The sequence below is a fragment of the Musca vetustissima genome, unplaced genomic scaffold (genome assembly GCF_032173495.1).
Source record: "Musca vetustissima isolate MV318-11 ecotype Yass unplaced genomic scaffold, APGP_CSIRO_Mvet_v1 utg44683, whole genome shotgun sequence".
Lineage (NCBI taxonomy): Eukaryota > Metazoa > Arthropoda > Insecta > Diptera > Muscidae > Musca > Musca vetustissima.
Window position 1 is genome coordinate 53,308 of NW_026880735.1, and position 16,411 is coordinate 69,718.

The 16,411-nt window shown below is 31.7% G+C and overlaps 1 protein-coding gene across 1 annotated transcript; it reads left to right on the forward strand.

Annotated features, from left to right (window-relative positions):
- Positions 1 to 1,150: 1,150 nt before the first annotated feature.
- Positions 1,151 to 6,504, forward strand: LOC133326550 (uncharacterized). The gene is made up of 4 exons (XM_061535177.1): positions 1,151 to 1,173; positions 1,235 to 1,627; positions 1,695 to 1,946; positions 6,229 to 6,504. Exons 1-4 carry the CDS (start codon positions 1,151 to 1,153, stop codon positions 6,491 to 6,493), a joined length of 933 nt encoding a protein of 310 aa, XP_061391161.1. The 3' UTR covers positions 6,494 to 6,504.
- The last annotated feature ends 9,907 nt before the right edge of the window (positions 6,505 to 16,411 follow it).

Sequence of the window (16,411 nt, forward strand, 5' to 3'; positions counted from 1 at the left end):
TGAAGAAAAAAATACATAATAAATACCCGATCGAACTTCAAGAAGTGTTTACATAAATACAAATCGATACTTTTTAACCATTATCTGATCCTGGTCCCTTGCTTTCCACAGATTCGTGAATGTTGCAACTTGTATGAGCTACGTCAATTAAGATGCTGGTCCTATCTCCATGCAATTCCTTATACTACTCCTGTTTGTCCAAATGTAGATAATAAAAAATAATCAAAACCGAAAGACAGTCCAAAATCATATTTCAAATTGGAAATCCTTGCTAAAAATAAATGAAAACACTGAAAATTCAAATATAGACTTCAATCCCAATACAAACAAAATCTTCTAACGACAATATCCTTTAGGAATTCATTGACGGGCACAGGTTCGCCAAGGAAACTCCTACATACTGTTCTCTCACCCCACCTACCACATTCACACCTAACTGTCAAATAGTTTATTTATATTTGTGCTCCGACAGGTTTATTGCCACATTTGTAGTGTTCGGAACACTTCTTCTTCTTCCGCATTACCTGGAGAGATTTTGGATTACCTATGAAATTTCCTGTAGTTTCCACTTGATACCCTTGTTTGGTATTTATTTGTGTTCTGCCTGTTTGTTTGGTGTACTGCGGATATGAGTTGAATATGAATGTGACCTTTGAGAGTTTTGGATGTGTTTGCTATTCTTACAATACACTAAAGTGCCATAGAGAGAATTTGGCAAGATGTGAGTAGGTTTGAAAATCCATAAAAATCTTTAAATACTAAAAATAGCATCGAATAAAATCGATTTATCAACTTTGACGAATGATGTAGTCAAAGATAAAAAGGAAGCAATCATGGTAGATAAGGATGAAACTCAAGGGTCCAACAACACATATATATATATATATATTTGCAACTTATTATTCCATTAACTTGTATATACATTATATAAACATTAAGAAAATATCCTTACTAATTTTCCATATATCTTCCATTTTCAGATTTCTTTAAAGAATGAAAGCCTAGACTCCCCAACAAACGTCACCAAGCAAAATAATTTTCTTTTAAGGAAAATTTGAATACAATTTTGATAATCCCAACCATATCAACAATCAAGCTCACGTTTTATAACCCCAGAAAATTTTGCAAAAAAAAACCCTAATCCAAAATTATGCATGAAAGACGTGTAAAAAAGTAAGTGCCTCACCTGATAAAAAAAACATATTTCCTATTAAAATAATTCTCCTTTTTGCAGAATCAAAGGTGGTCACTATGTTGCCACACATGGTCGGTCAACGCCCGATCCACCTTATGTTCACTCGAATCGCGGCTATTCAACCGATGGCGAAGAATCACATCGTGCTCCATCGGAACGTACCATGTCCGAATATACAATAGCACATGAACGTACCTCACCACAGGGTCATTATCATTCGTCGCGTAAAACCCGCATTAATAATGGCCACTCGAATGGTCACTACTCAACATCGGTGGTCGATAGTGGTGGTCCACGCTCACTGAGTGGTCCACCACCAACACGACTGCCACCAAGAGCACCATCTGCCTTAAGCTATGATCACAATGGTGGTGATACGGGTAGTGATATTTATGTGACCAGTGCTGCCTATAAGGCACCATCGGAAATAAGGTAGATATTTTGTGTTTCTAGAGTGGAATCGATTATAATTGTCATTTTTTATTTCTGTTCTCCAAAGCCGCTACAGCCATCGACCACCATCGAGAGCACCGCGTAGTGTTTACTCTGTTGCCAGTACTGCCAAAACGGGTCGTAGTGCTCGTAGCACTACAAAACGTGGAGCCAAAATCGAAACAATGTCAGCGCCCAATCCATTTTGTCCAAATGTCAAGGGTGTCTGCTGTCTAATGTTGCTGCTGAATTTGGGTCTTATCTTGGTGACGTTGGGCTTTGTGATTGTGGTGCAATTCTATGAACCGCTTTATGTCTGGTAAGTAGAACCAAAACAAAAAGAGAAATATAAAACAATTAAAAGCTACACATCATATTGGGAATATGAGAAATTCAGCTTAAGAAGAAAAGTGGATCTTTGTCATACAACAACAACGAACCCTATGAAAATTGGAGAAAATCGGCTCAGATTTAGAAAAAGCTCTCATATATAGATTTTTCGGATTCCACAATAGTTCACCCAAGTCACAATGATAGTCTGGATAGAGAAAAAATTTAGCATAGCGTACCGAATGAGGTACAGTCGGACGGGGCAGACTCTACTTTTGGTATATTCAACAGATGAATCCTAACAGACGTCGCATTTTTAAAGGACCAGTAAAATGAAATTGGATCAATAAACATGTGATTCTGCAACCGATTCGATTTTCGCGAAACTTAACACACATCATTCTAAACCTAAATAATTGTGCTGTGCCAAATTTCGTGCAAATCGAAAGATATATAGGGACTTTGGTGAACCATATACATTAAATCGGACGAAAATATATATGGGAGCTATATCTAAATCTGGATCGATTTTCGCGAAACTTAACACACATCATTCTAAACCTAAATAATTGCGCTGTGCCAAATTTTGTGTAAATCGAGAGAGATATAGGGGCTTTGGTGCACCATTTACATTAAATGGGACGAAAATATATATAGGAGCTATATCTAAATCTAAACCGATTTTTCACAATTTCAATAGGGTTCGTCCTTGGGACAAATAAGTGGCCTATGCCAAATTTCACCCAAATCGGATCATAAATGCGACCTGTACTTTGTTCACAAAAATACATGGACGGACAGACGGACATACGGAAATCGACTCAGAAAGTGATTCTATGCATATTCTCAAAAGGAACCATGGGTCTATCTTGATTGCTTTTGCATGTACCACAGTGTGGTGAAGGGTATAAAAAGGGGGTTATATGGGGACGACCTCAAAAAGGGGACGAATATTAAAAAAATATGCAAAATTTCAGCACCCCATCTCAGAAGATAGCGTGATTACAACAGACGGTCAGACGGACATGGCTAGATCGTCTTAAAATTTTACACTGATCATGAATATATGTATATACTTTACATAGGGTCAGAAATGAATATTTCGATGAGTTACAAACGGAATTTAATATACCTATTATCCTATAAATCATATTTTATGGAAAATATTAAAAAAAACTCACCATATTTTTAGGTTCATTTAATTTATTTATAAACATCTTTGCAAATGTTTAATATTTGTTTAAAGTTTTGCTTTTACGTTTTCTCTAACCCATAATAGTTTACTGGGTTATTTGTAACAACAAAACGGAATACACAAGCAATGCATTTGCCGTCATATAATGTAAACACGGCCAAATAAACAACAAAGAAGACAACACGTGATCATACACGAGATGCCAACAATTGCAAACTATTAATAGAAATGGTTTATTTATGTATTAACTTCACTTCCACTTTTCACGCACAATTTATCACACATTTGTTTAATAATAGTTATTTTTATAAATTTTTACAAAACAATAACACTTTCTATCCACATTTTTGACCATATTTCATTAATTGCAGCCGACCATTGCAAAGAACGCGAAAGAACTAATGACAAAAATGTCAAATAGAAATGTATTGAGAGCAGTGCTGCCAGTTAAATTTCATGAAAAATCGTCAATTTTTCAGAAAAAAATCGGCATAATCGGCATTTGTATTTTTAAAAATCGGAAGCATATAATTTATAAGAAAAATTCATATTTTTTTGGTTTATAACAAATCAATATTGTTTATTACATTAAAAAAAGATAACAAATTCAATTCTGTATAAAAAAATAACATAAAAGGTTCATTTTTCTGTAAAAAATGTAGATTTTTCTAAAATATAGTAATTATTATGTACACTAGTGAGATCTTTCAGATTTACGTATAACACAGGTATTAAGGTCATAAAAATAACTCACAAACTAGTACATATTTTTATTACACATTTTTAGTAATTCATTATCAATTTTGATATTAAAACAATTTGAATTATGAGCTTCTAATTTTAGTTTTGTTAAGGTTTACCTGACTAAAAATTCGTTCCACATTTGCTGTGGAGTGTGGAAGAACCATAATTCTTTGTAGAAATTTAGACAAAACTGGAAAAGCTAAATTGGAGTCCCCACGTTTAATTTCGGAAAATTTTTAAATTATATTCTGCATTTTCAAAAATTTCTTCAAAATTCAGAAAGTTTAACTCCCTAAACTCGGAGTCTAAAGATTTTCCTTATTCGATGTAAAATGTAAACTAAACAGAGTACAATGCTGACAAAAAATGCAGATATCTAAGCCATTGAAAACGGCTGCGGCGAGTCGCCGATAGTTATAATGATTTAAAGCTGCCAATTTTATATGTTTGTATGGTAACGCCGTGTTAAATTAAAAAGTTAGACAATTTGTGTCGATTGTTGAAATATCGGCAATTCAGAGGCAAAAATCGGAAAATCGGCATTTTCCATTTTTAGAGTGAAAAATCGTCAAAATGCCGATAAATCGGCAAATATGGCAGACCTGATTGAGAGCAAGAGAGGGAGTAAGTGTTCATGTCATGTCAATTTGTTATCGGAGTAAATTTAAGCTCTTCTCATTTCAACAAAATATACTCTCTGAAATAAACAACAAAGAAGAAATTTTTGTACTCCCACGAGAGTCTAACGACAGGAAACAGTTCATAGAAATTATTTATTAACTTCACTTCATATTTTCACACACAATTTATCACACATTAACTTAATAATAATTATTTTAATGTTTTATTGAAAAAACAATAACACTTTTCATAGTTTTGGCAACATTTTAATGATCGCTACCGATCACTACAAAGAATATGGAAAAACTAATGGCAAAAATGTGAAATAAAAATATATTGTTGACAAGAGAGAGAGAGAGAGAGAGAGTGACTGAGAGTAAGATTTCATTTACTAATTGTTATTGGAGTAAATTAAAGCTGCTCTAGCTACGGCCAGGGCTGCCATATTTGCCGATTTATCGGCATTTTGACGATTTTTCACTCTAAAAATGGAAAATGCCGATTTTCCGATTTTTGCCTCAGAATTGCCGATATTTCAACAATCGACACAAATTGTCTAACTTTATAATTTAATACGGGGTTACCATAAAAAACATATAAAATTGGCAGCTTTAAATCATTATAACTATCAGCGACTCGCCGCAGCCGTTTTCAATGGCTTAGATATCTGCATTTTTTGTCAGATATATTAAAACGTTTTGATTTTAATTTACATTCATTTAAATGCTTAAAACTTATTGATCCTGGACGAGTAATGAAGAAGGGCAATAATTCTTTTCTAGATATTTTAAAAGAATTCCCCGATTTTATTTTTGAAACTGAGAGGCAATCTTTAGACTCCGAGTTTAGGGAGTTAAACTTTCTGAATTTTGAAGAAATTTTTGAAAATGCAGAATATAATTTAAAAAGTTTTGGGAAAAAAATTTCCGAAATTAAACGTGGGGACTCCAATTTAGCTTTTCCAGTTTTGTCTAAATTTGTACAAAGAATTATGGTTCTTCCACCCTCCACAGCAAATGTGCAACGAATTTTTAATCAGGTAAACCTTAACAAAACTAAAATTAGAAGCTCTCTTGAGAATGATTCATTGGAAGGGATTCCTTATTCTAAAGATTACATCAAACTAAATAATTCAAATTGTTTTAATATCAAAATTGATAATGAATTACTAAAAATGTGTAATAAAAATATGTACTAGTTTGTAAGTTATTTTTATGGCCTTAATATCACACTCTGTTATACGTAAATCTGAAAGATCTCACTAGTGTACATAATAATTACTATATTTTAGAAAAATCTACAATTTTTGTAGAAAAATGAATCTTTTATGTTATATTTTTTAATGTAATAAACAATATTGATTTGTTATAAACCAAAAAAATATGAATTTATTTATAAATTATATGCTGCCGATTTTTAAAAATACAAATGCCGATTATGCCGATTTTTTTCTGAAAAATTGACGATTTTTCATGAAATTTAACTGGCAGCACTGGCTACGGCAATAAAACACACAAGAGAGATTGTGAGACACTATTGTAAAAAATTGTAATTTTAGACTTCTCCTGTATTTTACCCTATATGAATATGTTAGTTATTATTATTTGAACTTGTAATAGAAATACTAAATAAATCAAATTTTCATCGTTTCATTGATGCTTTGTTTGGAATATTATTATTGTAATTTTCACGTTTCTTGTTTTCTTTTCAGGATCCTTGGTATAATTTTCCTAATTTTCGGTTTCTTAACGCTTATCGGTTGTATGGTCTATTGTGTGTATGTGTGTCGAGATGCCAAAACACCATCACAGGTACGCAACGAAGATCTCTATTGGACCCGGCACTGGCAAAAGAATATTGGTTATACACCACAAGAAATCAATTATAAGGCGGATAAATATGATGCCTACTCGGATCGTTATTCGGTTGGTAAAATGAGTGGCAAATATTCCGATAGAGAAAGTAATCGTTATTAGTAGTAAACACGCACGAAGGCACGACAACCTCAGCTGATAAACAGAAATCGAAAAACAAATAATCGAAAACCAAGTCCAAACAAACAATTTAATTTGTATTCTAACAACAACGTACCTGCTGCAGCAAGTAACTTGCAAAGTTCGTATGTTTAGCTGACAATAAAAATAAAAAAACATTTTTTTTATAATATATAATAATTTTATATACTCATATATATATATATATATATATATAAATGTATGAATATTGTAATAATAGACATTAACTAATTTTAATTATATTACATTAATAATAATAACTAAAAAATAAAGTGATTAATTCATTACAATGATTTAATAGGAAACAAAAAATGCCATAAATAATTTATCTATTTGTTGTAACACAAACAAACCTAATCGAAAATGTTATTCTCTCTTCTGCTCCGCCTTGAATTACTCTGTATATTTGGAGGGTCAATGAGAGTGTCAGGGTATTGGATTCCAAATTTAAATTGAAATAATGAAAACATATTTAAATTGAATTAAAATTATGAAAACACGCCTTTGATGTTAACATAGGAGGGTAGTGAACGTAATCCCTGCAACATCTGACACCTCTTTATTGCCCCCACATCTCAATAGTCATATTTGCAAAAATTATATCGGTAAACTCAATTATTATGTTTTTATACTAATTGTACACTAATTTAACCACCAACTTAATATTCAATAGTGTTCGTTTTTAAGATTTATTAAATAATTGTTAAATTATCTATAATGTTTATATATTGTATTATTTACCCCGTAATCTATATCAACATAAAATATATATGTAAGGCTAATTATATCAATGTTTGTACGTATGTAAACTAGTTATTTAATAATCTAATGTAAATAACAACAAAAATATAAGTGTAATAATATTAATAAATATAACAAATAAAAAATATGTGTGTTCAATTATAGTTTATAAATGGCCAAATAGAAATTTGCAGAGAGCAATGCCGGTAGTGTGAGCTTATTAGGTCAATTTCTGAATGGAGTAAATTAAAGCTAAGTGTTGTTTAAAAATGTCAAAATTTGCTGATAATATAGAGGATAATGTTTATAATATCGCACAGAATATGCAAATTGAACTAATAGATAAATACATATCATTCTAGCAATAATTATAAAGTATAGCTTGTTTCGAAAGAAATGAAAACAAACAAATGAAAAAGCGGTAAGTTCGGCCGGGCCGAACTTTGGATACCCTCCACCATAGATATATTGACAGGCACTAGAAATGAAAATATAGGGAACATAGCAAAAATTGTACCTATACCGACAATTCTAAAAACGTATTATGTAAACCATAATACAAATTTTAGAAATTTTTAAAGGATAATTAAACCCTCAGCCTTATGGCTAATGAGGGAGTATACACTTTAACACGGTGAAAATGTACCTCATCGAAATATTGGTTTTAGACCCCATGTTTCTTTGGACCAAATCCGTTTCAGAAAATTTAGACTTCATCCAAACTTTGCCATTTTATTATTTTTTCCAAGCTTAGTTCAAATTCGAAGATGGGGAATATCGGTCCACTCCTTCTGGAACCTCCAATCAGGGGCTAGGTCTAAATGCGGCTATAGTTTATTATCGAACCATACAATGTAATTTTTTTATCTCTCTATTCTCCGCAGGTGAAATGATTACAAAAGAGTCTTAGAACCAAACTCAAAACGCGGAGCAAATCAGATAACTATTTTAATATAAAAAAGGGGGTTATATGGGGACTACCCCAAAATAGGGGGCGAATATTAATAATTTTTGGTAGGGAGATTTGTTACCATATACGTCTACAAAATACCAAATTGCAGCAAATTCGGGGTACTCTTACATGGGGGCTATCCGAAAAAATTGACCTATATTCATAATTTGTTGTGGAGAGATTTGGAACCTATTAAGAACCCAATGTACCAAATTTCGGTTGAAAAACGCGCTCAAGAACTCCAAAATACCGAAAATTGGGGGTACCCTTATATGGGGGATATCCGAAAAAATTGACCTATATTTAAAATTTTTTGTGGAGAAATTTGGTACCTGTTAAGAACCCAATGTATTAAATTTCAGCGTATTCGGTTGAAAAACGCGCTCAAGAACCCCAAAATACAGAAAATTGGGGGGTACCCTTATATGGGGGATATTCGAAAAAAATTACCTATATTTATAATTTTATGTGGAGAGATTTGGTACCTATTAAGAACTCAAAATACTAAATTACAGCCAATTCGGTGGAAAAATACGATCAAAACCCCCAAAATACTGAAAATTAGGAGGTACCGTTATATGGGGGCTACCAGAAAAAGTGGACCTATATTTATAATTTTTTGTAGGGACATTTAGTACCCAATAAGAACCCAATGTACCAAATTTCAGCGTATTCGGTTGAAAACCGCGCTCAATAACCCTAAAACTGAAAATTGGAGGGTACCGTTATATGGGGGGTACCAGAAAAAATTGACCTATATTTATAATTTTTAGTAGCGAGATTTGTTCCCCAATAAGAGCTCAAAGTACCAAATTTCAGCGAATTAGGTTGAAAAACGCGATCAAGAACCTCAAAAAACCGAAAATTCGGAGGTACCCTTATATGGGAGCTATGCCTAAACGTGGACCGATATACCCCATCTTCGAACTTGACCTGCATGCAGACAAAAGACAACCCTATGCAAAATTTCAGCACCCTATCTCAATTCCTTCGGAAGATAGCGTGATTACAACAGACGGACGGACGGACATGGCTAGATCGTCTTAGAATTTTACCCTGATCAAGAATATATATACTTTATAAAGTCGGAAATGAATATTTTGATCAGGTTCAAACGGAATGACAAAATTAATATACCCTCCATACTATGGTGGAGGGTATAAAAATAGCAAGTGAAATTCACAATAAACAATAATATATATATATATATATATATGGCACGAAATATTATATATAAACCAGTAAGGAAAGTTCAAATGTCGGATGGTACATACAAGAGATGCTACAATATCTATAATATCCTGTAGATATAACAGACATATAATCTTTGGAGGACTATTGAGATGGAATCAAGCGAATGTGCTATCTAGATAGATATTTGAACAAATTTAAAAAAAAAAAACTCCATACACATACCATTCTGAAATCAATCGGATTCTTTGGTGTACCATTTGTATGAAATCGAGTAAAATTATGTATTGGAGCTATATATATAAACACATGGACCTTTGCCACATTTCGAGTAAATCGAACAAACATAGGCCATTCGGTGCAACATTTACATAAAATCGAACGAAAATATATATAAGACCTATATCAAAATCTGAACCGATTTCCACACCTTGTCACACATAATTTTTGTCTCAATTGCATTAGCTTGACAAAATTTTGCTCAATCAGATAAATATTGGGAGTTTGGTGCATCATTCACAAAAAATCGGACGAAACTATATATGTGAGCTATATCAAAATCTGAACCGATTTTAACAAAATTTCGAAGATATCAGTCTGGACCTAATTCAGTACTCTGTGCAGAATTTTCTCTCAATCGGACCAATATTGGCAGTATGGTGCTCCATGTACATAAAATCGGGCGAAACTATATATGGGAGCTATATCTAAATCTGCATCGATTCCAACCAAAACTTCACTTACATCGATCTGGACCTAATTCGGTACTCTGTGTAAAATCGGACCAATATTGGCAGTATGGTGCATTTACATAAAATCGGACGAAACTATATATGTGAGCTATATCGAAATCTGAACCGATTCCAACAAAATTTCGCATACATAAGTATGGACCTGATTCAGTGCGCTGTACAAAATGTTGTCCCAATCGGACAAATATTTGGAATTTGATGCATCATTTAGATAAAATAAGACGAAACTATATATGGAAGCAATATCTAATTTCAATAGGGTTCGTCCTTAGGCCAAATAAGTGAACTGAGCCAAATTTAATCCAAATCGGAAAACAAATGCGACCTGTACTTTGTTAACAATAATACATGGACAGACGGACGAACAAACGGACATGCGTAAATCGACTCAGAAAGTCATTCTATGCATATTCTCAAAAGGAACCATGGGTCTATCTCGATTACTTTTGCATGTTACAAACATATGCACAAAGACATAATACCCTGTACCACAGTGTAGTGAAGGGTATAAAAATTACGAGGTCCATCTTTACTTACTAAATATATACTATTATCTACCTTCGTATTTATCTACAGAGTTATCTCTTTCATGGTTTCAAAAGTATGGACTGGAATTCGACATCTGTCAAATTAAATTGTTAAGTCCGTTTTTGCTTTCTTCCTCTTTAGTTGGACGTCTGGAATTAAAAGAAAATTGATCGCCTAACTATCTCACAACGCACAAAAATTATCAAAAACTACTACAAAATTTTGATTCTGCCATAGCTACATATCGTGCTTTAAGAGGAGATTATGATTTACATAATCGTCCAACTACGTTATGTTAATAAACAAAACTGTCCTATTTGGGGTTCTGAGACTCTTCTAGCAATTGAAGAAATCCAAAAAAGTCATGTTTCGCGCACTCAACGTCAATTTTTTGCTTTGTTTTTTTTTTTTAACCACGAAATGTTCTTACTAGTATCTAACACACAGATACGTGTGTTTCTGATCAAGTAAACAAGTAAAAATCTCACTTAGTTCGACCAGAAAATGTAAAAAACCGGCCGAACACAAGGATATTTTTAATGCGACTAGCTTAGAAATAAGTCGGAACCTTAATATGAATAATATGTGTAGGCCTATGTTGACATTTCAATTGAAAATATTTATATTTATTTATTTTTGCAATTAAAATTTAAAATTTAAAATGCACTATTAAGAGTTTATTTTTTAATAAATACTTATAAAAGTGGAAATTATTTTATTTTTTATTTTTTAATAAGTATTTATAAAAATGGAAATTATTTTTTTTATAAATCATATTTTATATAAAATAAATAATAAAAAACTTACCATATTTTTATTCCACATTTCAACGCATTATTCACTGGGATATTTGTATTTGTAATAACAAACCGAAAACCCAAACAAAACACTTTTACCGTAATGCAATGTAATCACGGCCAACTAAACAGCAAAGAAGACAACACTTGAACACACACGAGATGCCAACGATTGCAAACAATTCATAGAAATGGTTTATTTATTTACTTCACTTCCACTTTAATTTTTCTCACACAATTTATCACACATTTCATTGTCTTCATATTTTATCACGAAGCAATAACACTTCTTATTATTTTTGGTCGTATTTCATTAATTGCTACCGATCATTGCAAAGAATACGAAAGAACTAATGGTAAAAATGTCAAACGTAAATTCAATGAGAGCAAGAGAGTGAATGAGCATTTTAATTGTGTCAATTGTGTCAAAGAAGTTCAATGACAGCATATTATTATAAGATTTGCTTTATTTATTAACTTCACTTTAATTTTTCTCACACAATTTATCACACATTTAGTTAATTGTATTTATTTTATTGTTTTATTACAAAATAATAACACTTTTTAATATATTTGGCCATATTTCATTAATTTCTACCGACTATTGCAAAGATCACGAAAGAACTAATGGCAAAAATGTCAAATAGAATCACACTGAGAGCAAGAGAGGGAGTTTAGGTTATGTCAATTGTTATTGGAGTAAAATAAATCTCTTCTCATAACGGGAAGTATGCAATCTCATGGGCCATGGCCAATGGTAATTCAACTATTTTAATACATTAATTTTTTTTTTTTTTGTTTTACTTTCATTTTACACAATGAATTTATTACAAATTTGTTTGACAACAATTCTTTCAATATTTTAAATAAAAACAAATGTATTTGTCTTTAACAGTTTTAGCATTGTTTAATTAATTACAACCGATCACTGGAAGGATAAAGAACAAATAACGACATGCAAATGTACATTTTTGATGAGAGTAAGAGAGAGAGAGCTATTTAACGCATATGCCATAGGAGCTAATGAAAGAGATTTAATTGAACAACATTATAACTACGTTTGATAGAATAGATTAATATAGCGTTTACACTAAGTAATGTTAGTATTATGATATTATTACAAATTTCATATAAAAAATAAAAATTATTTATTTAACTTTTTCGTTAAAAAAATAGTCAGTGTCAAACAATAGTGGGCAACATTTCTCTTAACCAAATTGTTAAGGGAAATTTTCCGGAATTTAATATTTTTAAAAAATAAGTAACATCCCAGGAAGTGTAAAAAATAAATTTATTAAAAAAAAATAAGGACAATTTATCATTAATATTTGTTTTTGTTTTAACTTCAAAAAATGTTAAGAGAACGCAACTGGTGTAAAATATACGGCGAACTCGTTAATCGCAATGTTTTCGAACAGCGACATCTATTAATATTATAACAAACTATATGTGTTTTCAAAAACATAGAATGCTAAAAGTCCATGCTACGAAGTTATGCATTTTATCATAAGAAATAAGAGATGGCGCCACTGGAGAGGAAACACTTAAAACTTGGGGAAAATAATAATTAAGAATAATCAGAACGTTAATTTAAAAAAAAAAAAATAATTTTTTTACAGATTATCAGAACGGATATTTCTTTTTTAATATCTTTTTCAGAAATTGTCGAAGTGTTGATTAAAAAAATTTTGGGGACTAACAGTCTTAGACTTTTTAAGATAAATTTTTTGTATATTTTTCATGGACTGATTTTTATACCCATCACTACACTGTGGTACAGGGTATTATGTCTTTGTGCATATGTTTGTAACAGGCAAAAGGAAACGAGATAGGCACATGGTTCCTTTTGAGAATATGCATAGAATCACTTTCTAAGTCGATGTATGCATGTCCGTCCGCCTGTCTGTCCATGTTAAATTGTAAACAAAGTACAGGTCGCATTTATGATCCGAATTGGATGAAAGTTGGTACAGGGCGCTTATTTGGCCCAAGGACGAACCCTATTGAAATTGGGAAAAATCGGTTCAGATTTAGATATAGCTCCCATATATAGATTCGTCCGATTTTCAGTAAATGGTGCACCAATGTCCCTATATATACCATTCTATTTGCACGAAATTTGGCACAGCGTATTGAATTAAGTCTAGAATGATTTGTGCAAAGTTTCGTGAAAATCGGTTCACATTAAGATATAGCTCCCATATATATTTTCGTCCGATTTAATGTAAATGCTGCACCAATGTCCATATATATCATTCGATTTGCACGAAATTTGGCGTATCGTACTGAATTGAGTCTAGAATGATGTGTGCAAAGTTTCGTGAAAATCCGTTCACATTTAGATATAGCTCCCATATATATTTTCGTCCGATTTTATGTAAATGGTGCACCAATGTCCCTATATTTGCACGAAATTTGGCATATCGTACAGAATCGAGCCTAGAATGATGTGTGCAAAGTTTCGTGAAAATCGGTTCAGATTTAGATATTGCTCCCATATATATTTTCGTGCGATTTTATGTAAATGGTGCACCAAAGGCCCTATATATTCTTCGATTTGCACGAAATTTGGATTTATAAGTAAATGTAGAACTCAAAATGTGGCCGAATGCACAAAACTGAAATAAGTGTAACCTAACATGTGACAAGTTTGAATGAAATCGGTTTAGATTTCGATATCTTGCTTTAATTTTTTTAACATAATATTGTCCCATTGTACAAAGCAACTCTATATCTGACCAAAATTTCGTATAGGTTGCAGAATGACATGTTTAATTTCATGTTAATGGTCCTCCAAAAATCCGACATCTGTTAGGATTCCATCTGATGAATATACCTAAAGTGGTGAAGGGTATCATATAGTCGGCCCGTCCGCTTTTACTACTTTCCTTACTGGTTTAAATTATTTTTTAGTAAACTGGTCGATTTTTTAAAAATATTCTCTCATGGAGAATCAGAGCAAAGGCTTTCTTTCTTTTTATTATGGTGGTGCTTTAAAAAATATTTTTTTCGTGGACTATCAATTCGTGGTTATTTTATTATATTAAAAACGTCGTGCTCATTTATGTACATACTCAAGTTTATTAAAAAATTCATAGTTACATATAGAAATGTACATAATATACATATTGATTTGAATGTAAATTATATTTTATGAAAAATGATAAAAAACGAAATATGAAACCAGTTCACATAAATCCTGTAATAAAACCATATTTCTCCTTTAAATGTTCTTTCATATAGAATTCTGCATACCAACGTTCGATAAAGTCATCCATATCCCATGAAATGCGATCATGTAAATCATCAAATTTATCGTATGTCATTAATATATCCGTAGTATAGTTTTTACCCAACAATGGATTGTAAATCATTATCGTATACATTTTTGATACGGCATCAACGGAATGATTTTGCTCATAATGACTCAAAATATAGAATAATACTTGAGCAAATTTACGCTTATAGGCTCGGGAATATTTCGATGTGACTACTTGACAAAAAACCCGATCATCAAATACATAATCCGGCATTCCACTTAAAATAAATGCATCAAATTCAAATTCACATGGTAGTTTATATGTGAAATTCTTGAATGGCAGCTGATTGAAGTATTTCACCACTTCCTTTAGGTTTTGATAGTTGACCGTATAGTTATTCAATGCCAGCTCAGCTTTTTCATCGAAATTATGACTATGTGTCAGAGCAACTAATTTAATTTCATCAATAATATTTATGGCTTTTTCCTCGGGATCCGTATAAGCAGCATAGGCATTACAAAGTTGTTGTTTTAAAAAGAAATCTTTAAAATGATGTTTATTCAAAAATTTTTTGGCTCGTTCATCCTTGCAGTCAGTGCCAAAACGTTTGCAGAGACATTTTCTAATGAACAGTTCCATAAATATGCCATTTTCCATATATAAATTGAAATCGCAAACCGAGTCATCATACTCGTAGCTGTTGCCCACAGTTTCAATAGTCCATTGCATCTCACGATGCATACGTTTATATTCAGGATATTTTTTTAGGAAATCCGTTACAGAAATGGTATCCATTGTTGGGCTACTGTAATTAGAAAAAGGAGATTGAGAAGATTTAGTGGAAATATATAATTTATTTAATAAATGTAATATTTTTGGATTTTTAAATATTATTTTATATGAATTAGGTCATGGATTTTTATGAATATCCTTTTATTGACGTTCGATTCCATGGATATTTATACATCAACCGGCCCTATCAAGTGTGCATTTTTTCAAAAATATTTTTTTATAAATTATCAGAAAGTGTTTTTTAAATGATATTTTTATGATTTATTTCAAAATATTTTTCAGGGGCTATCTTCTATTTTTTAAATATGTATTTTTATTATGAACTATTTAATCCGAATTTTGTATATTTTTTAGGTCTTAGATTTTGTATTTTATCTTCACAACCGTCCTTTGTTTCCAATATAGGAATCAATATGAATTGATAAAAGACCTGATTACAAAAATTCAGTTGTTTTGTATACGCGACGGAATTTCGTTTTGAAAATAATAGTTTTTGTGGGTGGACGACATTTGACTTCTCCATGAACTGTCCTACAAATTTGTTCTGCAACATGACTACTGCCCATTGTCTACATACTGCCTGACTGACTAATCCTGCTGCCTTCATAATTGATAGAATTGCTTTAGCTGCATCATATGCTATTGTAATGTTATGTACATAGCCATTTCCTTTGTTCCTAAGAACTATTAAAAAACCGATACATAAAAAAATAAACAATGAAAACAAAATATTAAATTACACAAACTCAACATAAAAATTCTGAATATGACCAGCTTCAAAAGGCGACGAGAAAAATTTTATTGCCATCTGTATAGCAGCACAGTCGGCGTCAAATGTCTGCGCGCACAAGTAAATATTTTAAAGA

Bases quoted from the DNA above. Each gene is read 5' to 3' on its own strand.
- LOC133326550 (XM_061535177.1), top strand. From the start codon at position 1,151: ATGCATGAAAGACGTGTAAAAAA. The intron at 1,628-1,694 runs GTAGATATTTTG...TGTTCTCCAAAG, and splicing joins AAGGCACCATCGGAAATAAG to CCGCTACAGCCATCGACCAC. The intron at 1,947-6,228 runs GTAAGTAGAACC...TTTTCTTTTCAG, and splicing joins TATGAACCGCTTTATGTCTG to GATCCTTGGTATAATTTTCC.